The sequence below is a fragment of the Schistocerca cancellata genome, chromosome 6, assembly GCF_023864275.1.
Source record: "Schistocerca cancellata isolate TAMUIC-IGC-003103 chromosome 6, iqSchCanc2.1, whole genome shotgun sequence".
Lineage (NCBI taxonomy): Eukaryota > Metazoa > Arthropoda > Insecta > Orthoptera > Acrididae > Schistocerca > Schistocerca cancellata.
The window spans coordinates 533,176,655-533,203,111 of record NC_064631.1 but is presented as its reverse complement, the minus strand read 5'-3'; the positions used below and the strand labels follow the sequence as shown (position 1 = coordinate 533,203,111).

General features: G+C 38.2%; 1 protein-coding gene across 1 annotated transcript in view; it reads left to right on the top strand.

Moving 5' to 3' along the window:
* The window catches only part of LOC126088413 (multiple epidermal growth factor-like domains protein 8), a 333,556-nt gene that overhangs the window by 261,077 nt on the left and 46,022 nt on the right, over positions 1–26,457 (top strand). Inside the window, exons 28-36 of the mRNA XM_049906553.1 lie at positions 3,157–3,427; positions 3,547–3,688; positions 3,785–3,974; positions 4,069–4,286; positions 4,435–4,577; positions 4,671–4,804; positions 12,638–12,863; positions 13,408–13,594; positions 13,671–13,799. Of these exons, the coding sequence (XP_049762510.1) occupies positions 3,157–3,427; positions 3,547–3,688; positions 3,785–3,974; positions 4,069–4,286; positions 4,435–4,577; positions 4,671–4,804; positions 12,638–12,863; positions 13,408–13,594; positions 13,671–13,799 (1,640 nt within the window). The remainder of the gene's footprint in view (positions 1–3,156; positions 3,428–3,546; positions 3,689–3,784; positions 3,975–4,068; positions 4,287–4,434; positions 4,578–4,670; positions 4,805–12,637; positions 12,864–13,407; positions 13,595–13,670; positions 13,800–26,457) is intronic.

Below are 26,457 nucleotides of genomic sequence, written 5' to 3'. Positions count from 1 at the left end.
TAGAGTATATCTGCTCCTGCTCACGTGAGTCCTTTGTCATCTGTAGTGACTCCCTGAGGAGTTTACAAGCTATCGACCAGTGTTTTCCTTACTCTCGTCTGGTGATGGCTATCCAGGAGTCCATCCATACTCTTGCTCGTTGCAGCTTCTCTGTGGTTTTTATGTGGACCCCGGGTCGTGTTGGCATCCCGGGTAATGAACTTGTTGACACACTGGCCAAACAGACTTTTAGAGCTGGTGATTGGCGTTTTTGGGGTGTGATCTCCAGTCAGTTCTGTGGCAGAAGGTCCTTGGTACCTGGAGCGATGGATGACGTACCCTGCCTTCACCCATCAAACTCCAGGTCATCAAGGATACTACTGGTGTGTGGCGCTCCTCCTTGCAGGCCTCTCGCAAGGACTCTGTTGTCCTCTGCCGGCTAGGCTTTGGCCACACCTGGCTGATGCACCATCAATTTTTGCGCCGCGAGGACCCACCTCTCTGTCGCTGTGGTTCAGCGTTGATGGTGGCTCACATTTTGTTGGGCTGTCTGCTTTTAACTGCACTCAGGCAGACATTTGCGCTGCTTGATATGCTCCCTACAGTTTTCGATTGGGGTTTTTAGTGTCTCTCTTGGTGGTTGGCTTTTCCTTTTTTCGTTTCCATGGTCTGCCAACCACTGTAACACTCTATGTGCTTTTTATTCCTTGTTTTCTGGTCTTTGTCTGTGTCTTTCTTGCTCTGTGTCGTCCCTTGTCATTTCCATTGCTTGTTTTTGTTCCTTGTGGGTATTTCATGATTGTGGAAAAAGGAACCGATGGCCTTTGTAGTCTGGTCCCTTCAACCCTCATAAACCAACTAACCAAACCACAACTGTAATTTTTTCTGAGGGCATGCTGCTTTAATGTATAGTTAAATGATGATGTGAGAGCTTCATCAAACCAGTCTCTGGACTGAAGACCACAACAACAATTTTCTTTTACTGATCAAGTTTTGAGTGGTTTTAATGATAAATGTTTTATCTCTGTCCTTTTTATAGAACTGACTAAAGCTTTTGACTTGGTCAAACACAGGTTCTGCAGCTTGAAAAACTGTAGTTACTTGATATTGAAGGCACTTGCAGTATATAGTTTCGATCAAATACCTCAAAAACATGAGGCAGTGGTTTGAATTCTAGCCAGTGATACTATGATCAGTTATGGTGTCCCTCAAGGTTCAGTTAGTTGGACCCTTACTTTTCCTCTTATTTATGAAAGACCTGCCCCTGAATCTGTTTAACGCTTTATGTGTATTGTTTGCAGATGACACAGATTCCATCTTTTCAGGTTGTAAAGGACGTAATAACAGAGTCTATCAACAGGCTAATTTTCAGGATACACAAAATAAACTATTATTAAATAAAAGTAAAACTACCCATGTGCCTTTCAGTGCTTCCAAAAATCACAGTATGTACATGGAGCCCTTGCTGATTGATCATGAAATGATAGAGCAAGTCAATGAGATTAAATTTCTTGGGTCGTGGATTGACAATAACTTACAATAAAATAGTCACAGAGAGAAACAGCTAAAGAAATTGAGCAGTCTGTGCTATATTTTTCATACTCTTAGTTAGTTCTGTGATATTTCAATTCAAAAATGTGTATTTTGCTTTAGTACAATCAAGTCTCTCTTTTGGTATCCCATTTTGGTGGTCAGTGTTGGGCAAAATTTTTGTGATGTAGAAATGGCTCTTAAAGATAATGAAGCAGGTATATCTGCATACCTCCACTAAGCCTGTTTTCAGGGAACTGAAAATACTGCCTGTTCTATGCAGTTATAGCTTAGAAACTGTGACTTTTGTTAACAATAATTTGCATTTTTTGAGACCTAAAGTCTATTCACAATTGTAATACTCTTTCTAGTGCAGACATTCACCTTAAAAGTCAAACACTGACCAAAATTTTACATGGTGTAAGTCATATAGGCGGTGTGCTTACAATAATTTCTCCTTTTCAGTTTAGAGAAAATAGAAATGCATCTAGGAATAACATAAAAAAGTATCTTATTTATATACTATTTTTATTCTGTTGATGACTACCAAAATCCCAATTTGTTGTAACAGTTCTCATACTTTCAGTCTACAGTTCAGCTGTACTTTAGTATGTCTAAAGCTTAATGGAATATTGTATAATTGGTCCAAATTGTGCTATTTTGGCTGGCCGTTGTGGCCAAGCGGTTCTAGGCGCTTCAGTTTGGAACCGCGCGACTGCTACGGTCGCAGGTTCGAATCCTGTCTCGGGTATGGATGTGTGTGATGTCCTTAGGTTAGTCAGGTTTAAGTAGTTCTAAGTTCTAGGGGACTGATGACCTCAGATGTAAGTCCCATAGTGCTCAGAGCCATTTGAACCATTTTTGTGCTATTTTGATTTTGTGCTTTAGTTTTAATTTTTAGTGCTGCTAACTTTCAGTTAATTAATTTTTTACCTGCAAATCTTGTGTGATGAACTATACTGTGCCCCATTATTAGAGTCTATCAACATAAGCCAATCTGTTTAGCAGTGCTGGGTAAATTGTGTTTCATATTGTAAACTGAGCTTTGTTCTACAAATTTAAGTTTGTCCAATATCCTCACATATTTTATACACGTGTGATTTGATGGACCAGATAAATAAATAAAATAAATAATTGAAATTATTAAAGTTATAAGTAAGGATTCAAAATATGAAGTTGTAAAATAAGTTTACAGTTTACGTCAGCCTTTGATAATATGGTACAAAAAATTGAAACTGTATTTGTATGAGAACTGAAGCAACCTAAAGCATTTTCTTGGAGGTTAAACAAAATGAAACTACAAGGAAAGGCAGTATTATGGGGAGATAATGAGAATGAAGGAAGTGCAGAATCCACAGATAAGTTCTAAGATAAAGCCACTGTTCATCGATTAAATGAGGATGTCATCTACTGTCTTGATCAAGGAAGACAACAAGACAAGATGAGAGCAAAATCAACAACAATGAAATCATACAGTTTAGTATGACATGGGATTCTGGCTGACATAACTATTTGCATCATACAGTTTTCTCCAACCCTTTCATTATTTTCATTTGATGGGAAACCTCTGATTCCGAAAAGTAGTGTGGTAATCATTTCATAGTCTTTCTTTATACACAAATAAAATGATAAATACTTCTGTTTCAGATGTTCATGTAGTCGGTTCCCCTCCACCAGCCACATATGCTCACGGTATGACATATGACCCTGAAAATGGCGCAGCATATGTAATTGGTGGTTTTGACGGAGGAGTGCAAAGTCTCGTAATAAAAATTGTATTTCCCAGAGATCTCTGTAACTTATTGACAAGTAAGGACAGATGTATTACATCTGTGGGTTGTTCATACTGTGAAGTGGCACATAAGTACGGAGAAACTACTTCAGTGTGTTATTCAAACAGCCAGCCACTTGCTGACAGGTCAGTGTCTGTGTCTCGTTTTAGCTTATCAGTTGTCAAATATCTGCTCAGGTAGATAGTAATGTCAGGTTTCCTTGTGTGCTAAAGTTGTCCTATTTTCCTGCAATGTTCTCATTTAGTTGCGAGAGCTCCAATGGAACCATTAAAACCAACAATGGTGTTATGTGTAATGCAGAATGGTTTGCAGGAAGAACATGTGAGCAGTATCAAAGCTGCACCGACTGTCTTGCAAAGTGGCCTAGCTACTCCACAGAAATGAAGGTACTGATTCTGACAGTAGAATATTATATTAGAACATTGAGGAAACAATTTTTATTTTTGTCATTCAGGAAGGCTTATTTTTGTTTTCATGATCAGGTATGTGGTTGGTGTGCAAATTGTAATTCTCCAAAATGTGGAGCAGTGGAGGACTTAGAGGACAAAAAAGACACCAAAGAAAGAATTACTGATGTTGAACAGTGTCCAGAGAAAATGTGTCCAGCATCTGACTGTGAAAAGTGCCTAGATACAGGTTCATGTATCTGGACTAGACAGGTGCAGCAACATTGTGAGTCTGAACAATGTTTTTATATGTTTAGTCTCTTTAATACACATGCTTTTTAATTTTGCATTAATTTCTGCAATTTACTTTTTTTTACAAGCTGATGATTTCAGAGCATTAGTGAATCAGGAACCTATTTTTAACTGGAGTTGTGTGCCTGATAGTATTCCCAAAAGGTCGTCCATAAAAATTGAGTCAGCTCCACCGGCTTCTTGTCCGAATCGCTGCAGTGAGTACAAGGATTGTCAGAGTTGCTTGAACACTACGGGATCTGAAGGTGGATGGCACGAATGTCGTTGGTCAGTGCAACTTAATGAGGTATATTGTTTCATCTATCTTTGATATACTTAACCTTTCAAATTTAGGAAGTCACATACATGAATTTTATTATCTAAGGCCATTCTTTATAGTCTTCTGTCTTAATTATGTTTACGGGCAAAAACTGACTTCTTACTTTCTTTCTAAGTGTATTTCCCCTAGTTACCAACCTCTGTACTGTGCTGGTGGTGTATGTGGTCTGGTATTAAGAGGTGATGACATTGATCAATGTCCAGAACAGTGTTCTTCATTCACACAGTGCTCAACTTGTCTGAAGCATGCACATTGTGGGTGAGTGCTTTGCATATAATAATGGTACAGATAAGGGAGAAAGAAACAAATGCACTGTCAGAATTTGTTATAATGTTCTCTTCAAAACCACAGGTGGTGTGCTCTTTCAATGAGTAATGTCACAGGGCTTGGAGTGTGCACTGAAGGATCCCTTGACAGTCCTTCAGATAGACCTTCCCAGGAAACATGCCGTGCACTCTACTATAAGCAGCAAGCTGAAATGTCAGGTTTGTGTTATTAAATGAACCATTTGCAAGAATTTTCTGTAGTTAGATGTTTCTTCAACTTAACCAAAAAATAGCACGCTACAAAAAAAATCATATACTTTCATTAGATCAAAGATTATGCCTCCAGCCTCAGCTTATCATTGTGTTACAAACCAAGAAATAAATTGCATTTTTTATTGATCTTCTGTTTCTGAATCCAAATTGCGATTCTTGCAACAAATTATATGTACTTGTATATGTTCCAACTGTTATGAACAGCCTTCTCAAAAATTTTCAGAAGGTATCAGTAAGGAAACTGTCCTGTAATTATATTCCCCCATCCCCCTTTAGGAAATGGTTGTACTAACAAATATTTTAATGTATCTGTAAAATGACCACTTGACTGTCAGAAAATTTGCCCTATGCGTAAACAAAGCCAAGACAGATTATCCCATTATGACTCATCGGAAAGGTTAGGATACTTAATAGCTATAGTCACTGTAGATGAGAGACCGGTCCTGCAAGAGAGTTTGTGGATTTAAATACCTCAGAGTCCTTTTTATGCAGAACTTGTCATTTGAAGTAGAGATTGACTCTGGGGTACAGGTGAGAAACTGATTCTTCTATGGCCTAACACAATTGCTTCGGTGCAGGTCTGTCTTGAGACAGTTTAAGATTCAGCTATATAAAACCCTGATCCAACTTTTGACACTATATGGCTGTGAGAAGTGCAGTTTGTGAATGCAGAACTTTCATAAACCTCTTGTACAGGGTGTCTTGCAAAAGACACCTGGGAGTGGTCTGCGGGTCGTGCGGCACATTTGTCGGCTGTTGTCACTGTGTTTGCCGGTTGTCGCTGTGCTTAGTTCTCAGACATCAGTACTTCGCACATTCTCCCTACACTGCAACTGAGTATACTGGTGTTTTCTTCTGAATTTTTTGTCACATTTAATCACTTCAGATATTGTCGCTAGATGTCATTGTTGCAACTACACTGAGTCCGGGACTTTCCCTGCCCATATGTCGCTGGGCCAAGTACTTAGACAAACACTGTGCATGTGTCTTCTATACTGTGCAGCTGAGTGTTCAGGTGTTTTGTTTTGAGTTTCCATTCGGTATGGTATTCATGAAGAATCGACAAATGTTTCTTGAATTGTTATGTGGAATGTTGGCTTGAATTCATATGAAAATTTCCCAGTGTGCATGTTCCCAATGATTTGACAATACGCAGATTAGTGAAGAAATTTTAAGAAACTGGATCTGTGTTACACAAATGAAGACCTAGAGAACCCAAGTATTTTAACCAGAAATAAATTAGCAAGATATGGGAGGCCTTGGAAAGAAGTCCGAGAAAACCTGTATGCCGTTTGGTACTTCAGACTGGTGTGTCAAGAGCATTGCTCACAGAACTGTGCACAAACTGAACTTGAAACCATAAAAAATAACGGCAGTGCATCACCTGAGGAACTCAGATAGTGTTGCTCAACACAGTTATTGCAACTGGCTGTGAAAGTCTGTGCATGATGGGGAAGTTGATCCTGAGATGCTTTTTTTTTCTGATGAAGCATGGCTGCATTTGTCAGGGTACGTAAATTCTCAGAATAATCAATGTTAGAGCTCCAAAAATCCTCATGAATTACATCATCAACCTTTACATGATGTGAAAGTGGGAGTGTGGTGTGGAATTGGTGCAAGATGAATTACTGGACCGATCTTTTTTCACAGTACAATACGTTCTGACAGGTCTGTGAACAATATACCACATCCTTTTTTCCGAGAATTAGGACCTAATGATGTGTGGTTATTTCATGCAAGACAATGCAAGTCCGCACATTGCAAATGTTTATATGATGGCAACAGGATAGGATAGTTGGCTGGCCCTCTTGTTCTCCAGATCTAAATCCGCATGATTTTTATATTTGGGGAATATTAAAAGACAAAGTTTATTCAACCAGTCCCCACTCGCTTGAAGAGTTGGAAGATGGGGTTTTGCTAGTCATTTCCTTAGATTTCGGCAGTCAAAATTCGTTGAGTGTTTGTTAATGTGTTCAGGAGATGTCATGCTGCTCTTACCACAGAGGAACATAATTTTGAGCAACTACTTGAAATAAAGGTAGGCTTAAGTTAATCAGATGGCAACTCAGGGGAATCACACGCACAGCTGACTATCGGCAAATTGGTGTCCGAGAGTCAGGTGTGGCGATGGCGACGGACAGATGCGGTACTGGCCATGCGATCCACCAACCCCTTCTGACTCTCTTTCATGAGACACCTGATATTTGAGAGAAAAGTGCTGCAGAAGATGTTCAGTCTAGTGTTGGATGCAAACACTGGTGAATGGATGATCAGACACAACCATGAGCTAAACGGACTACACTGAATACCAATATAATGGGAATTGTAAGATGCAAGCAACTGCAGTGGGCTGGACATGCTCTTATATGGAAGGCTACAGGTGGCCACAAAAGCTCCCAAATTTCATCCCCACATGTAGGAAACTCCTGGAAAGACCAAGGAAGAGATGGAGGAATGGCCTCCATGGAGGCCTGCAACAGTCAGCGATAAGATATGAGTGGATGACGGGGTGTAAAAGTAAAGTAAAATGGCCATGTAGGTATGGTCTAGTCGCTTTTACAACATGCTCCATAAATTTTTTTTATGTGAATCTCCACCTTTCAGTGATTATGTAATCGATTCAGTTTCATCCTTGCTTATTTCCTAGTGCTGCATGTCACATAATTTTCCATGAATATAGGCTTTTATAATTTATACCTAATGAATTTCTACTTAATGAATTTGTCAGCTATCGATGGAAAATGGTTATTAAATATTTCTCAAAACTTTGGTAGATTGCCAACCGTTTCATTCTCACACAAGGAGTGATATTGTTCACATACTTCTGGCCTTGATACTTCTTTCTTACCAGACCTTATACTTCTAATTTTACTGTGAGAGCTATCTGTTATTGTTGTGGAATGCATTGTTTTAGCTTGTGTGATGAAATTCTTCAGCGCTTGTTTGCATCATCTTCAGTAAAATCAAAACTTTCAGGATATGGTATGAGTCAATGTATGTATTTACAAAAGACAGTGAACTCAGAAACTTAATCTATATAGTTGTATTAACAGTGAACCATCACTGTACTGCTTAAAGCTATTCATGATTATGTCAGCTAAATTTAATCGATCAAATTAGACAGAAAGCTTCTGCTTTGAAATAAAACTACTGTCTCCTTAGTTATACTAAGTGGCTTCTGTTAATCTGCCATTGGTAGTTTAATTTTTATTTAATTGCAGTGACATTTTTCAAAGAAAGTATTTATCTGCATCTGTAAATACTGAGTCCTATTTACAGTGCATAACAGCCTGCATGCAACTTTACAACAAACTGCTGCTTGCTATGTAGCTAACAGAACATTTCAACCCATGAATTGAAATATTCAGATAATTTGTGGGTAGAGTGACGAATGAGGTATGTTTTTAACTGTATTTTAAAGTCCCTTGTTTTATACTGGATGAGAGTTTGTTGACCGTCTTCCCACTGGAGTACATGACTTTGTTCTGAACCATAGACAAGGTGGCCAAGTTTACATGAAAATTATTTTTGTGTCTGATTTGAATGTGTAAATCGCAGTCAAGTTGAAACTGATTTTTTATTATCAGCAACAAAAATGTTGAGAAATAATTGTATTGGAAAGTGAGTGTAAGAATTCCAAGATCCTTAAAAAGTTTTCTGGAAGATGTAAAGTCATCTACAGTATCACCCAAAAGTATTTTGTAGAGACAATAACATCAGAAAACAAACTCTTTAGGAGAAAATTTAAATGAAAGAACTTAGTTACCAAATCTTTATAATATGTAATATATTTCCTTACACATATTATACATTATAATCTTTGCATCAACAATAAAACACAAATGAACAGATTACAAAGGCTCAGAAGTATGATGTTAAAACTAAACAGAAGGAAAACAATAATGAAGTCTTAACCTATGATTTTCTTGGCTTAATACTTTAATGCATGGCCCTTTGTGTGTACTGCTGCAACAGGCCTGGATGATATAGAATCCCCGAGTTTGGCCACTGATGTCTGAGGAATGTTCTTACATTGCTTGCACAATTATTTGTAGGAAGCCTCCTTGTTGGGGCAGTTTTGTTGGCGAACATGTCAATCCAGCTCATGCCAAAGGTGCCCTATGGGGCCTAAGTCTGTGGACTTTGGCTTGTCCATTCAAATATCTTTACTGTGTGGTGCCTCCTAACTGTCTTAATGTCGTCAGAAGTGTGCTTTGAATCATTGCCATGCCAGAATTGCCAATTACAAGGCATATTTCATGTTCCGTGAAGTATAACATGGTCACTTAATATTTCACCATACTTCAGACTATCCATTACCACATAAATTTCATAGAGAGGACCTCTACTACTTTGTAAGAAACAGCCCCCACCACATTACTTCATCCTCCTTTCTTTCTGGTAGTGAAATTTCTGTCATTTCATATGTTTTTCAGCTGTTGAATGTCCTGTACCCCATCTGAGGAAAATAGATTAAACTTGCTTTCATTACTCCACAACATTTTTGATCAGTGTTCAGTGGTCCATGGTGCATACTTGCAAGTAGACAGTAGTCTGGCCTCCCTAGTTTTCGCAGTTATTGAGAAGGCCAGCTGGCATTCAGATCTATAACTGCTTAGTGATGTTTAACTCTTAGAACATGGAACTTCACCTGCAGATCATGATATATTGCCTGGGCTGGTTTTTTGGGATCAGCCATTGATTGCCTCCAGTTTATCCTATCCTTTTATTGGGTAGTTCTTCGAGGCGGACCTCTTCCTGCATTTTTTTTCTGAAGCCTTGCCCAGACACTCACAAGCTGTTATAAGATGCTGAAACACCTTTACAACGAAGATTGAGTTTGCCTGTGACTCAGTACTCTTAAGACAGCTTGTCTCAGATCTACTGAATATTCTTCACTTTTAGGTATTGCTATAAATAAATACATATATTACAATTAGATTTGCTTTATGTAGTTAGGTGTGCAGCAGTGTTCCCATTCTACAAAAGTCTTATGAACCTCTTGAAAACTCTGTTTGTAGCTAAAATCCATGCCCAGCTTCACACTCAACAATTAATATGTGTAACCGTGGTGAAGTCAAGCAGTTTTCTGTATGATCAACCCTTTTTTTGTTTTTTTAAATTCCATGTGTAAATGAACATGCCTACCAACCTACTAATTCAACTACAAAATACTTCTGAGTGATTCTGTACTTTTTGCAGTATTCTCACTGCTTGCTTCTACTGAGTGAACACTTCATTTATTTTGGTGCACTAACAAAGAAGATAATCTCATGAACAACAGGAGTGAAAATATACAAACTAAACCAACACTTTTGTCTTTAAGTGAGAGATGCTCTGAAGGTATAAAGCACTGAACTGATCTATGTGATTAGTTCGTGTTTTGAATTAATTTTAGCAAGTTATCCATCTGGACCCAAAGGAATGTTATACTGTATTTTATTTTGTGTATTACCATTAATAACAACATCTGCTGCTGTAGGTTTGTTCAGTTGTCATCTCAGATATGTCTGCAAAGGCTGTGTTTGGGCTCTTGATTACACTTGCATCATCAACAAACATTACAGTTTATTGAACCACCATTAGTTTAGTTGAAGTACAAGAGTAAGTCCATTACCTGTCCTTATTATTGTGACGAAGTTCCCATTACCTCATACATGATATTGTGATGCTATTTGTTATCCAAAGTGGTTGCTTATTAGTACTGCTTTGCTGCTTACAATTTTTGACTGGAAAAGAGATATCAGACAGTGATGAAGGTTTGTAAAAATGTATATTTCTTGTTATTTGGGTTGCCTTTAGTGTAAACACCTGCCGAGTGTACTCTTTGAGAATAGCTTTAAACGCTTGCATTGCAGGTTGACTCATTTCTTCATTAATTCATTTCAGTGTTTACATTTGTGCATAGTGATCTGACAGGCATTACCAGTTTTTCTCAGTGTTTCCCTCAACTAGGAAACAGTTCATCGAGATACTGATTATGGATGTGCTGTTGTTTCCCTTTGAGCTGGAAAGTAAACAGTCTGTATCATGTTATAGAACTTGAGTTGACCCACTAACACACTGTTTTACCTGAAGAAATAGTAACAAACTTGATATCAAAATGTGTGTACAAAATTAACTTGATATTTTTCCTCACTTAGCACCTTACCAATTCTGGAGAGTAAAGTACTTTAGTCCTCCGTAGAAGAATAAAAAAATGCAGCTTAAGAATTTTAAACATACCTGCAAATTTGCACAAACATTTTGATATGTCAATATTTTTCACTGAACTAATTTCTACCATTAAGGAAACCTCTGTTAACTGATTTCATCATGAAAGGTCTTGCTTTTATACAAGTTACTGTATGATTCAATCCTTAAATGAGCCCAGATCCACCTACCATACTGTTACTTATCAGCTCAACTGATTAGCCCTGCCCAGTCTGGAACAATGGTACAAAGTGAACATCACATTGCAAATATGACCAGCAGTCCTATCCAAGTCATTCCGTATATTGTGGGCTGATCCCCATGTCTTTTGTCATCTTACTGAACCTGGACTTGGTTTTAAAATCCTGGTGATGTAGATCTCTCTACTAAATGTCTGCTGTGACTCTGGATGTACATGTCATCCATGACTTCTGACTAGCAGAAGAATCGTCATTTAATTAACATATGCTTTTGAAGGTCACCGGAAGTGGACTACATTGTTCTTACTTCTGCAACTACTGGAAGAAATGAAGATTAAGGTTTAAATGTTCTGTTAGTGTTCAGATAACTTGATTAGGGAAACCATGGAAAATGTAAATCTGTATGGCCAGAAAGCACGTTGAACCACGGTCTTCTCAAAATGTTAGTCTAGTGTTCTATCACTGCACAGACTTGCTCAGTACAACTGCTGGAGGCTATTTTGCACTGATCACTGACAGCTTGTTGTTAATATTTAAAAAATTGTAATGGATTCTCCTCCTAAATACCTTTCAAGCAGTTGCCACTGCCAGCTTCTCCACAGACATTTTTGTGGAAGACTTGTTTAAGCCTTACTTATTTACATGCATGGGAACACCAAATGAAATTGTCATTGTATTATTTGCAAGTACGTATCTTGTTCATGCTCTTCATGCTAGGAATATCATTGTCAATATCATAAAAATATAGTTTAAAATTAGATTGTCCATATGCAGTTCATATCAAAATTTTGTACAAGTTTCTCTCAAGTTTTTCACAAATCAAGATTCGTGAAAACAAATAACACTAAACTTACAGACCACTTGAATCCACTTTGTATGGTTTTTGCTTTCTTTGATTTGCCCAAGCAAGGGTTTTTATTGTGTTTCAAACTCTGAACAAATATCCAACCTTAGTTAACTGCCAAGATTACATTTACCTGTTGTCTCATCAGTTGTTTTAACTGAGAGTATCAGTTTTACCAGAAACCCATCTGTTGTTCACACTTTTAGCAAAAATTATATATTTTCCATATGCTATTTATCTTTACCAAACAGTGTACTTACAGTGTGTGCCAGATCAAAATCTTTACTGTTTACCATAGAGCATTATTATTATTGTTTCTTTCCTTTCTCAGACGTTATGTCTGATTAAAAATGGAAAGTGATGCGGACCTTGATCAAGCGTGACTTCCTTTTAACTGTACGGTATATGTTACATTGCATTTAGGAACTTTTGGGTAATTGAACATGTATCAATAATTACAGATTTCTGTAGTTGTATATATACGTTTGGATGTAGCTGTTATTGTTATTATTATTATTATTATTATTTGTGCTGTCCAAACAGAACAGTTGGGCCTGAACAGCTCTTCGGTGGTATTGGCAAGCAAAAATGCATCTGACTGTTCAGAGGATGACCTAGATTGCCCTACATTTTCATGGCATTATGTGAAATGTCCTCCAGAGAATGAGTGTCTAAATAACCACCATACATGTGACAATAAGTCAGAGATATGTGTAGATGCTGTGGAAGGATTTACTTGTGTATGTGGACAAGGATATAAGGAAGAAAGGTATGTTCCATATGTACTTTCAGAGTGTCTCTCTTTATCTCAGCAGCTAATTCTTATACTTTGAATGGGCTTTTAAAAAAGTAAATTATGGATAGAATATTTTTAATTCCAGTAACATTTAATTGATTTGTTATGGTTGTGGCATTGTGGGCTAATGATTCCTATTTTCATAAAACAAAAAAGTTGCAACGTTCTAGTTAAAGTAGTGTGCTGCATTATGTTTCAAATGATCTTTAGTAGTCATGATACAAATAAGTACATGAATGAGTTGGAATTATAGAGGAAATTAATAAGTAAGAGAAAAAAGAATTGAATGAGTGAAAGAGATTGAAGAAGGAAGGTGGACGAATGAGTAGTTGAAGAGGAAAGATGGACTTCAAGGTAGTAGGAGAGAAGAAACAAACAGAACCATTTATACATTTCTAAATGTTTGTGGGCTTTGAAACCCGGCAGAGAGGAAAAGGACTGAAAGTGTGGATGAGGTGTCACACTTTTAAATTTAAAAAAAATTACAAGACTTTTCTCACAATTAATTTTGTTGCAGATCTACATGTGTACCAGTATGCTCTAAAGGCTGTGTTAGAGGTGTGTGTGTTGAACCCAATATCTGTCACTGTGACTTTGGGTATGTTGGATCAAACTGCAGCATTCAGTGTCAGTGCAATGGACATTCAAACTGTGCTGGACCAGACAGACTTGATGAATGTATTGAATGTCATAACAATACACAGGTGATGACTGTTCATAATTAAGATTACATCATTGAATCACATTTGAATTTTTATTAATACTGTTATTTATTTACAGGGACGTCAATGTGAAAAGTGTAAGCCTCTTTATGTTGGTGATCCAACAAATAATGGCCAGTGTGTGCCTTGTTATGAATTCTGCAATGGACATGCCGATATATGCGTTGACGTTAATATGGCGACAAAGGTACATGTATTTCTATTTTATAGTAGTTTAATTTGACCACCAATAGAATGATAATGGTTATTTGCACTTGTTTAAATGAAGGGTCAACTTAAGCACATATGTTAATGGAATTGTGGGAGAGGACAACAGCTGAGAGAAATGGCTTTAAAAAAGTTCTGCTACCAGAATGAGTAACAACATATAATACTTTACAGCACATCATTGTTCATATGGAGAGTATATTTTCTTGAAGGATGTCTCTGTGTTTGAACAAGCAGACTGAGTGGAATGTATTTTTAATTATTATTATGTATTATGGCTGTAATGACACAATGGAATGTAAACTCTGTAAAAATTACAGGAATTTTCAGTATTCAGGGGTATGACAAGAAATATCATTTCAAGCAAAAAAACTAAGTAAAAATGGGCTGTAAAAATACCTTTAGAGCTATGAGCACTTGTTCAGTGGAAAAGATGTGTTTCAGAATAGTGAAGATGAGCAAGTAGTCATAGCTCTTAAGATATGCACTTTGGAATACATTTTTACTGGACATTTTTTCTTGTTTTGGTCCATGCTACCACCTTCAAAATATGGTAAGCAAACAGCTTGCAGTAGACGAGATTTGTTTCACTGTATAGAAGATAGCTCTTAAGGTATGCATTTTATAGCCCATGTTTAGTAGACTTGTTTGCTTCAAACGATTGTTCCTGTCGTATCCTTGAATATTGACCATTCCTTTTGGGACATCCTGTAGGTACACTTTAGAATAATTTATCTTTTATTTTTTACAATATCATGTAATTGGATAGATAGAAAAAAAACCTACTCACCAAGCAACAGCAGCATGAGAATACATGCAAAAAGAAGGTTATATTTATGAAATCTTTTGGAGCCAGTGGCTCCTTCTTCCGGCAAAAGGGTTGAAGGGGATGGAAGAGGAATGAAGGAAAAGGGATAGATTTTGGAAAAATCACCCAGAAGAGGGGAGACTTACCATATGGGATGAGAAGGAAAGACAGATTACAGGGGACAGCACCGGACTAGATTTGAAAACCTGATAGTGTAAAGATGAAGACGACTACAATATGTCCTTGATTCTCACCACCCACCCAGCCTTAATTTACATTAATTTCTTCTGTCTCAGCATTTCTTCACAGTAGCTAATCCTTTCTTCATTCCATTTCAGTTTTCTACATCTTTCATTTTATGACCTGTCAATTTTTCGCCATCCCCCTCCCACCTCTGATGCGTACAATGCCCTTAGCTTTTCTCTCTTAACTTGTGCACATTGTTTTTACTATGTCGTTACATTATGATCTTTTGCTTTTAGTTATTTAGTGTTCCCATTGCAACTTACATTAAAAAGATGTGTGTGTGATTTGATGTTAGTTTCCTTAGTTAGGTGCTAAATAATTTATCATGTTTACTAGAACTCACAACTGGTGACCCTAACATGATTGTGAGCACACAAGAATCACTCCAATCATTATTCCAATTTTAATGTGAGAATTTAAATTTGTTTTTGTTATGAGAAACGCACCATTGAATGACACCAGTGGCAGTGAAAATACCACCTTTCTGGCAAAATAAAGTTCTGCTGCCAGAATGAATAGCAGTATAATATGGTTTTTACAAGTGAGTCCAGATTTTTGCCTCAGGTATTAGCTACGAGATGCAAAGTATCATTACATTTTGGGATTGCTGATAGTAAAATGCAGAGCTAATTTCAGGTTTCATGTGCAATCCACTATCATCTTCCCCTTATGTAAATATGTTTTACCAAAGAACTCGTAGAATCAGAGTCATGCGAAATTAAAAAATTACTAGCCGAAGTAGAACTAGGAGACAAAAATCCAATTACTTTTCTTCAAGAGGTGCATGCTCTTGTCGGAATGCAAGTAACCAATGATTTTTGTAAGAGCTGTATTTCTTCTGTGATTACAACAAGTGTGCATTCTATTCTAGCAGCTAATCAAGATGTAAGTCGTGATGCAGTGGTTGCTACGACTGACAAACTCGTAGAGATTATGACATCCTGTCAGTTTGTATATGGCGTTGAAACTGTTTTGTCTCAATCTCAAGATGGCAGACTTTTCAATCTGGGAAGACAGCTTGTGGAGCTAGCAACCTAGATTCAGAAACTAAGAACTGAGACGCTATAAAGAAGCAGATCAAAATCACTGTGACATGAACTGAAACATCCCCTGCGCTGGTACAAGAGCACCAATACCATAGTTTGTAGCAGAGGTGGTTGGGGGGTTATGGAGTATTTTTAATATTTTGGAAGACTTGTTAGTAGCCACAAAAAGTTCCATTTCCAACATTGTTAAAAACCTGCATAATACCAACTTTTAAATAATTTTTTTGAAAGAAAAGCACCTGGCTACACTATTTTTTCCTTTCCTGAGAGCTAGAGAGTAATGGTGCACTTGTGCTGTTATCATTATAAATTCATATAAATTCAAAGATTATGCAAAGAGAAGAATGCCACAACATTCATTTATTTCTCAACAGTCTGCTAACACTGAGACAGAAAATTAGTACACTATTCAGTTGGTGTGGCACAGCATGAGGAGGCTGAACCATTTCGCTGTCTGTAATGGATTGCAACACAGGTTTGATCTTTTGTGGATTCCAGAGCAGATGTTTTTGTATTGCCAGTATTAGAGCACAGAAATATTCAGAAACAGCAACTCTCTACTGTAAACAGTTCTGTAATACAAACATATAGTAAACAACTACTAAACCTCAAAATAAATCTACAGAAATGATTTCCATGGCCATTTCTTCTGGCAGATGTTCACCAGCTAATTATTTGTGTCAATTTCTTGAGGCATTTTGGTCTGTTTCTTGATGTTAAGTCAAAAAACTTACTCAACCAAGAAACTTTAATCACAAGTACAGGCTTTGCAGACATACCTGCTGAAAGTTTAGTGTTTTTAATTGATCCACAGCACAAAAATCAAGACTTGCTAAAGATATATCCTAACTTTCTTACAGGAAAACCCAATTACAACTTTCCTGAAGTTAATGTACATTATAGAACCAGAACAACATGATTTCCATGGCTTGCACAAGCCAGATGCATGTCGCCAAAAAAATTTAACGCAAGCGAAACTTTAATTTCAGGAAATGATCATTCTTGGCATATGTTGTACTGTTAGAAGCTCCTGGCCAAGTCCTCTTCATGGAACTTGGCATGCCTGTGGTGATTATAGAGCTTTAAATGCTGCCACAGTGCGAGACCACTAACCACTATCCTCATTTACAAGATTTCAACTGACATCTCTCCAGTAGAAAGATACTCTTTAAAACTGACCTTATCCAAGCTTATCATCACAGTCCTGTTGCAACAGAAGATTTCAATAAAACAGCTTTTATTGTACCATTTTGAATTTTCAAATTTTTGAAGATACCATTTGGCCATTCAATGTGGTACAGGCAAGCCAGAGCTGTATTTATAGCATTTTGAATGATTTGTATTTTGCATATTCCTATAGTATTTAGATGATTTTTTGTTGCTTCAGCATCAGATAAAGAACATGTAATTCATCTGCTACAATGTCTTGAACAGCTGGCTAGAAAGAGATATCATTCTAAGGTGATTACGTGTCGTATCAAGGGATTCCGCCATTAGATGAAAAACTGAAAATAATCAAGGACTTCCCATGTCGTAAAACAGCAGCAGACCGTATATGCAGAAATCCAACAATCTTTGTTTAACTTTTGCAAGAACACCTATAGGAAGGATAATCACCGTGCTACATGGACTGATGAAGTAGACAAGTCATCCAAGAAGTTAATGTCACTCATCTTGCCCATCCTTCAACATATCTTCCCTTCATTTTGATAGCTGATGCCTTGGACTATGTTGTGGGTACTTCTTTACATCAGTTGTGAGAAGGAACACTTGAATCACTTGTGTTTTTCTCCAGGTCTCTCTCCAGCACACAAGGTAATTATAGTACCTATGATCACAAGTTGTATCAGCATATTTGGCAATCAAACATTTTCATTATTTTCCAGAAGGCAGAGAATTCACGATATTCACATACCACAAGCCATTGCCATTTACCTTTTAATGGCACCCAGAAATAGCTACACACAGGCAACTGCACCATCTGGAGTTTCTCAGTCACCACAAACATTCACTACCATTGCAGACATCATGTTGCCAGCCAAAATTTCATATGGAAGTTTTCCAAAGGCACAAAGCAGAGATCCAGAACTAGTCCTACTGAAGAATTCAGATTCCTGTACCTTAATGTTTGTAACAATATTGTTACCTGATAGATCACAGCTGCTGCGTAATGTGAGGGTGGTTTGAAAAGATCTCGGAATCACCACGAGAGGTTAGCACTAGCGCGAGTTGTTCACCTGATATTTGTTGGACTGTTGCCTATAAACATGTGCCACATCAGTGCTTTTGGAAGGGAGACATGGTGGTGACATGGCTCTGTTGTTGTTCCCCCGTAGTGATTTGCAAAGATGGAAAAAATCGAGATTCGAGCAGTGATTAAGTACTTCGTAAAGAAAGGTATGAAAGCAAAGGACATTCATGCCGATTTCCAGAACACACTGAGGGACTCTCCTCCTCCATATTCAACTGTTGCCAAGTGGACAAATGAATTTAAATTTGGTCAGGAGAACTTAGATGATGATCTGTGCAGTGGTCAGCCAAGATGTGTCACTACTCCAGAAATCATTGCAAAAGTGCACAAAATGGTCATGGAGGATCACCAATTGAAAGTGCATGAAATTGCTCACACGTGCCAGATGCCATCTGAAAGGATATATGACACTTTAACTGAAGAACTAAAAATCAAAAAATTATCTGCAAGATGGGTGCCGCGAATCTTGTTGCGTGCCCACACACGTGCCATCGCCATGGCAAAATTAAACGAACTAAGGTATGAATTGTTGCCACAACCAGTTCATTCATCTGATATGGCTCCATCAGACTTCCATCTCTTCCCAAAACTGAAAATTTTTCTTAGTGGGTGAGGATTCACTTCAAACAAGGAATCGACAGCCGGAGTTGACAACTAATTTGCAGGCCCAGGGGAAACTCATTTTCGAGATGGGATCAAGCACTGAAACATCAAGTGCATTAATCTTCAAGAAGACTACATTGAAAAATAAAAAAATTTCATTGATGTAAGTACTTTTTTTCTATTCCGTTCTGAGAACTTTTCAAACCACCCTCGTAATACACTCAAGCCATAAGTTCCTCCATCCTACTGCCAACGAGTCTTCCAAACTCTACATGACTTGGCTTGCCCTGGATGCAAGGGTACCTGACTTGATTCGACAACACTTCATTTGACTTTTATTAAAACAAGATGTAACCCTGTAGGCAAAAGCATGTATTCAATGTCAGTGAGCAATAATTTTGAAACATACAGCCAGTGCGTGTGTAACTTCCAGTGAAGTTGACAATTGTTTCTCACATACCAATGTTGATCTAGTGGGTCCATTCATTACCTTGACCTCAAGGCTTCACCTGTCTCTAAACACTGAACAGCAGGTTTGCACATTGGCCAGAGGCAGCTCCACTGAAGGGCATCTCTGCGGGACGTGTTGCCAGCACACTCTTATTATCAAGGATCGCACATTTTGGATTTCCAAAAATCATCACCAGTGACCAGAGGGTGGCAGTTTGAGTGCCACTTGTTCACTCATCTCACAAATACCCTAGGTATTCATCACATCAAAACCACTGCTTAACATCCAAAGTCAAATGACAAAGTTGAACTGTGACAGTGCAGTGTCAAAGCATCATTAAGAGCCTGACATTCAGATGACTTTTTGACAACTGGCCTACAATGTAATAGGTCTCTGCACTTATGTGAGTCCAGAATACAGGGCCACTATAAATGATTAATTCATTTTCAGAGTTATATATTTTCCAAAGTAGTTGTTGTGGTCTTCAGTCCTGAGACTGGTTTGATGCAGCTCTCCATGCTACTCTATCCTGTGCAAGCTTCTTCATCTCCCAGTAACTACTGCAACCTACATCCTTCTGTATCTGGGGGGGATTTTCCAAAGTATTACATGTAAAAATATACTACCAATGCAGAAATGACCTATGGCAAGACAACTGGACTTCCAGGTGATTTCTTTTAACCCTACATCATTGGAGTGTAATATTCCAACTTTCATTTTCAATTTGAAACAGCACTTGCCATCACTTAAATCACTACATGTTCTATATAATGCTACAGCTTTTATCTTCGTCAACCCTGAACTCATGACCTCTTCACAAGTGTTCATAAGACATGACATACAGAGAAAACCTGTGCAACTTACCTATTACTGACCATATCTGGAACATTCATGCTCTAAAAAACACTTTCTTAGTGAAACAACTTATTGTCAGAAGATCACCTGCATCAACATACTCAAGCCAGCCTTCTTGCTGAAGAGTATGGACCCTGGATCACCCATGTCATCTTCATGTAAAACTTCCAGTCATGAAAACTCCAGGGTGTCATAAGCCAATCCAGTGAGGTACACATTGCAGATGTACAGTGCACTTCCTTAAAAAAATACCTCATGGTTATTGCTGCAGTTGTAATACACACATTAAAAAGTAAACCGTGTAAAAATATTGATACACATTGAAATAATTGATCTTTTGTTTTTTGTTGTTTGGCGTTTCCATTGTTACTAATATCAAAAATATATGTAGACTTCACCTTCAGGAGGCAAAATTCCAAGTACCGCCTTTAGACACATTTAGGAGCAAAAGGAAGAAGCCTGTGCCTAGCTTTCAAAATTGTTAGTTCGTTTCCAATTGTCCCCAACGTATCCCTTTTCTTTCCTGAAGAAACATAGGTATAATTTCTCCCTCTAATATTAATTGTTTCTTTTGGCAGTACTTGCAATTTTGCCTCCTGAATTTAAGTCCTAGCAAATCATTCAGTCTTCCTGTAATTTTATAATTGAGTATTTTGCCAATTTCAGATTTTATAAATCTTAAAATGCAATTAAAAGTTAATATGTATAAGTTACATCCCTTTTAAAGAAAGGAGCATTTAGAAATGCCATAAAATACCTTCATTTCCCATTGTGAATATGATAATGGAATGTTACTCTTAAGTAATTCATCTCAGCAGAGTAAATGACACTAAACATTCCCACAGTATTTCACCCTTGCTGATGAACTGTACTACAGATTTTTGTCTAATATCTGCATATAAAACTAAGACTCAGTATGTAGTTTGTAAATGCATTTGATCCTACTTTCTGAAGTTCTACCTACTCAAAGAAAAGCATTGATGAATTTCATAGATATTGCAAGTGGATATTTGGTTGATCAAATTATCAAAGCATGGTTAAATGTCTTACCAAGACTTACCAGAAGAGAAGATGCACAATATCACGCACTCTGCATATTCTTCACTAGCACCTACATGTGTCCATGTTGAATATTTGTAGGAATACAGCAGATGCTTCCACCAAGATGTTGGTGAACTTTAAAAGAGGTACCAAGGGAAATACAGAGGAAATTGACAAGGGAATGTGACCTAACACAACATGCTAAAGGAAGTGTGGAAGAAAATCACACATTTTCACCAAAAGTTGAGTTTTCATTTAATTCAAAGTAGCCACCTTATTTAATTCATTACTTGGCTTAAAGCCACCTCCAGTCCCTCTGAATCACTTTTTTTGTGGTTTTACTAATATCACTTGAGTGAAATGCTAGGAAGGCACCTAAAAAAAGGCCATGTCGCATTTTCTTCCAGACATTTCCTCTTTACTTGTTGGTAAAATTTATCAGCAGTCATATAGAGGAAAAAAATGAGATTCATGTCAGTCAGAAGAACAAGCTGGCTGTAGAAGTAGATATTAAACATTGCACCATTTCCAAAAGAAACAAAATTAGAACAGAGCAATGAGTATGAAGTTTCACTTTGTCAGGGGAAGATGGATTTTGAGAACTTCTGGCTTAATACTGACAGTCTAGAGAAACTAGGCACTGGTCTGACCTGTATGAATATTTTTGTAGAATACACATGTTAATACTACAATTTCCATTAGACATTTCAGGATGGAGAAAAATTTAGAATTGTAAGTGGGGTAGGCAAAGTGAGTGCAGATCACTTAAGAGGGTTGGGTTGATTTGGGGAGGACACCAAACTGCAAGGTCATCAGTTTCATCGGATAGGGAAGAATAGGGCAGCAAGTCTGCCATGCCCTTTCAAAGGAACCATCCTGGCATTTGCCTGAAGTGATTTTGGAAAATCATGGAAAACCTAAATCAGGATGGCTGGACACAGGATTGAACTGTTGTCCTCCTGAATGGGAGTCCAGTTTGCTAACCACAGCGCCACCTCACTCTGTATCACTTAAGACTATCCTCAGCACTCTTAGAGGAGATTTTGAAATGTTAGAGCTGGGAAAACGAAGAATGTGTTCATGCTATTAGAACACACAAGAAGCACCTTTGTTTTGTTTTTAATTGCGATAACTGTACTCCTTGCCTCTAATGCTGGTAAAATTGAATGATGTGTGACAGAACTAACAGAGACAGTGTGTGGGACTGAAGTATAGGTGGATGGAATATACAGGAAGTGAATATAGGATAAATGGAATGCGGAAGATCTTTTCCCTATTCCAATAGAGAGAGACAAGAAACATGACAACTTACCAGAGGGTAGGTAGATGACATAAGGAAACATATAGGAGCAATGTAATAGCATATAGCTGCATACTGCAATGCATGTAAAGGTCCAGAGGGCACCTGGGTCAAGCAACAGATGTCAGATGGATGATGATGATGATAACAGCCATGTACATTGATGAAGTGTACCTGTTGGGTTAGGTACACACTTCTTTTGGAATTCATAATTTGGTTCTGTTCACCAGAGAAGTTCATAATAATACATAGTGACTTTTTATGCACTAACTGAACAGTAATTTTTTTATTTGTTCTTTTAATAATTTTACATGCAAAATTGATTAACATTTTGTACAATGAATAATGTGATATACCAAAAGACATTTGATCATATAGAAGACACTAGATAACATTACAAGCTGATATAATAATTGCTTCATACATATGACAAGATAGTTTATATTATATGGGAACAGTAGGTTGGTATACTGTGTGTTTATTCGTACTATCTGTTGTACTTGATTGTTGGGAGTTTCTTAATATGTGTCTCATTCTACTTTTTTAACAAAATTTTGTGACGGCTTGTGTACGAAATTAGTAACTCAGGCAGGTTTTACATTCTTATTTCAATGCTGACTGTGCCTTACAGTAAAGGGCCATTGCAATTGTTCCCAGGGCCATTGCAGTTGTTTCCAGTGACATTACAGTTCTTTCAGAGATGGTAACTGACTTGGAAGACTCGTTGAACTGTTTGGGTAGTATCTTGAAAAGATAAACATCTACAAAAGTAAAACTGTGGTAATGAAATGTAACCTAATCAAATCAGGTGATGCTAAGGGTGTTAGATTAGGAAGTGAGACACTAAAAGTAGTTGCCAATTTTTTTATTTATGTACCAAAATAACTGATGATGGCCAAAATAGAGTGGATGTAAAATGCAGAGTGTCAATAGCAAGAAAAGAGTTTCTGGAAAAGAGAAATTTGTTTACATTGAATATAAATTTTAAATGTTAGGATGTCTTTCTGGAAGATATTTATCTGGAATGTAGCCTTGTTTTGAAGTCAAATGTGGATGCTGAATAGTTCAAACAAGACGAGAATAGAAGCCTTTAGTATGTGGTGCTAAAGAAGAAAATGCGCAGACCACATAATGAATGGGGAGTTGCAGAATCAAATTACAGAGAAAAGAAATTTATGGCTCAACTCTGCTAAAGGAAGGGACCAGTTGGCAGGACACATTCTGCGGTATCAAGAAGTAGTCAGTTTGGAGACCAGGTATTGATTACAGTAAGCAGATTTTAGTGGATGTATGTTACAGTAGTCGTGTAGAGATGAAGAGGCTTGCACAAGATAGACTAACATAGAGGTCTGCAGCAAACAAATCTTCACACTGAATACCACAACAAATGATTGCATACTCTTACTTGGACTTTGTGTCTTCAAATTTTTAAATTATGCAACTAGTTTTGTAGTGATTGAAAATAAGTAATTCACTGTATTCTCAGTAATATGAAAGAAAAAACTGCATCCATAAGTGAAGATTTAAGACACTCTTTACAAATATGGTACTAGTTAAGTATAAAAATAGCAGAATTGTGCAAGTACAACAATATGGAAAGGACAGTTTGCTACTCACAAAATTAAACTTTTGAACAAAGTTTTTCTTTCCAAGTGGAGAAAACACACACACACACACACACACACACACACACACACACACACACACACGGCCACTGTCTGTGGGTGCTGAGACTGGACTGTGACTGCTTCTGACTTTAGCAACAACCTAGCTGGGTTGGCTAGTAGGGGTAAGGAGGAGGCATGGGGTGGGTACAGAGAGAGATAGCAGGGAAGGGTTGGGGGAAGGTGCTAGTGCTGCCTGTGAAAATGTGGAGAGATGTGATTGGGACAGGAGAGGATTGCTAGGTGCAGCTGTGGGAGGTTTTGCTAGACAGAGGAGGGGGGAGGGACAAAAGAGGGAAGGAAGAAGAGAGAGGGGAGAAGTTGAAAAGGAGAAAGGACTATGTAGGTGCATTGGCAGGATAGAAGTGGGATGTAGTCGTGGAGTGGCATCAGTGAAAGGAATAAGTAGATAGAGAAGGGACTAGTGGAGATTGAGGCCAGGGAGGTTACAGGAATGAGGTATATGTTGTAGGAAGAGTTCCCACCTGCACAATTCAGAAAGCTGGTTGTGGTGGCAAGAGTCTAGGTAGTACAGACTGTGAAGCAGTCATTAAAATGAGATACAACTTGTTGGGCGGCATGTTTAGCAGCTTAACATGCTGCCAAACAGCTTGTTGGTTGTCATGCACACATAGAATGCGGCACATTGGTTGCAGCACAGTTGGTAAGTATATGAACATTGTTGTGCAATGTGCTTGTCTGCGACTCAGTGCCTCCTCTATGTGGTGAGTGGCAATCTGTCCTTTCAGTGTTGTTACATCATCATTCATTGTTTGAGAATTGTAAAAATGTTACACATTACAACAGTTGCCTTGAATGTATTTATTTTGGTTGATTGGGGTATATGCCATTCAAAGACGTACAGAAAATTGTAAATAAGAGTTATCACCAAAAGCTATTATTCTGTTACGAGCCCCGTCTATGCAGCTTCACTTGCGTACACTTTGACACATATAATGCATATGTCTCCTCTTCCCTCCCTCTCTGTGCCCACCTCTTCCTCACTCCTCCCTCATTATCCATCCCCCCCCCCCCCCCTCTCTGCTCTGCTCAAATGTACCCATCTGCACATATAGCTCCTTCAAGGCATGCCGATACTACCCACACGATATGCCACCTCCCCTCTGTCCATCCCCTCCTTCCTGCTGTCTCTGCCATCTCATCTTCCTCCCTCTCCCTATCCATCCCTCCTGCCCCTCTCTTCCCCCCCCCCTCTCACTATCCATCTCCTCCTGCCTCCCTTTCTGTGTCCACCCCTCATGGCCCCTCTCCCTGTCCATATATTCTTTTATCCATCTCATATTTCCCCCAGCTGTGCCCATCTGCACATCTGTTGCCCTTGAAAAACTATTCAGTGAAGCAGGCCAATAGTACTCCCACAACATGCCTATCCTGCATGGAGCCCCTACAAGTCTGGGGCTAGAAAACTGTGGTGTCCCCCCCCCCCCCCCCCTTGACATATAAAAGTGCTATGCACAGCAGTTTGGTATGGTAGGGCAATACTATTCTCACACAACACACTTGCCAAGCAGGGTACCCTACGGCAAGGACTAAAAAAACACTTTTTTGCTTTTATGTTCACTCCTATTGGAGCTAGGAGGTGTAAACACCACAGTACTGATACTTGTGAATGTTTTCTATTTGTGTGACAGATTTTGTTAAGTTGATCCAGAGGTTTAGGAGGAGACCCTGGACAATGCTGATAAGCTAGAATGTTATGACTATCTACATCTACATTTACATCCATAATCCGCAAGCCACCTGACGGTGTGTGGCGGAGGGTACCTTGAGTACCTGTATTAAAAATACACTGATGGGGCAAAGCATTATGACAGCATACTTAATAACATGTTAGTCTATCTCTGGAACACACTGCAATAGTGATTCTACATGGCTTGGATTCGACAAGTCCTTCGTAGGTGTCTGGAGGTATGTGGAACCAGATGACTTTGCATAGGTTACATAATTCCCCTAAGTTACAGGCTGGTGGTTTGTGCATGCAGAGCTGGCACCCAATAGTCTCCCAGATGTGGTCCACCGCATTCATATGAGGCGAGTCTGGTGGTCAAGACTTAAACATGAGTTCATTATCATACTCCTCAAACCACTATTCAGACCTTGTCACAAGGATAGTTATGCTACCGCAACGAGCCATTACCATTGTGGAAGACATAATGCAATAATGTTCTTGTAGGCAGCAGCCGGTGCCGTCCTTCAGTTACCACCACAAGTCTCACAGAAACCCGGGTGAATGTCCTCCGTAGCAAAATACTTACCCAACTGGACAGTGTCTGTAGTGTATTGCGTGTTTCCAGATACTGTTCATCTGAGTGACAGCATTTCTGGACATGACTATTAAGTAACCTGGTGTAG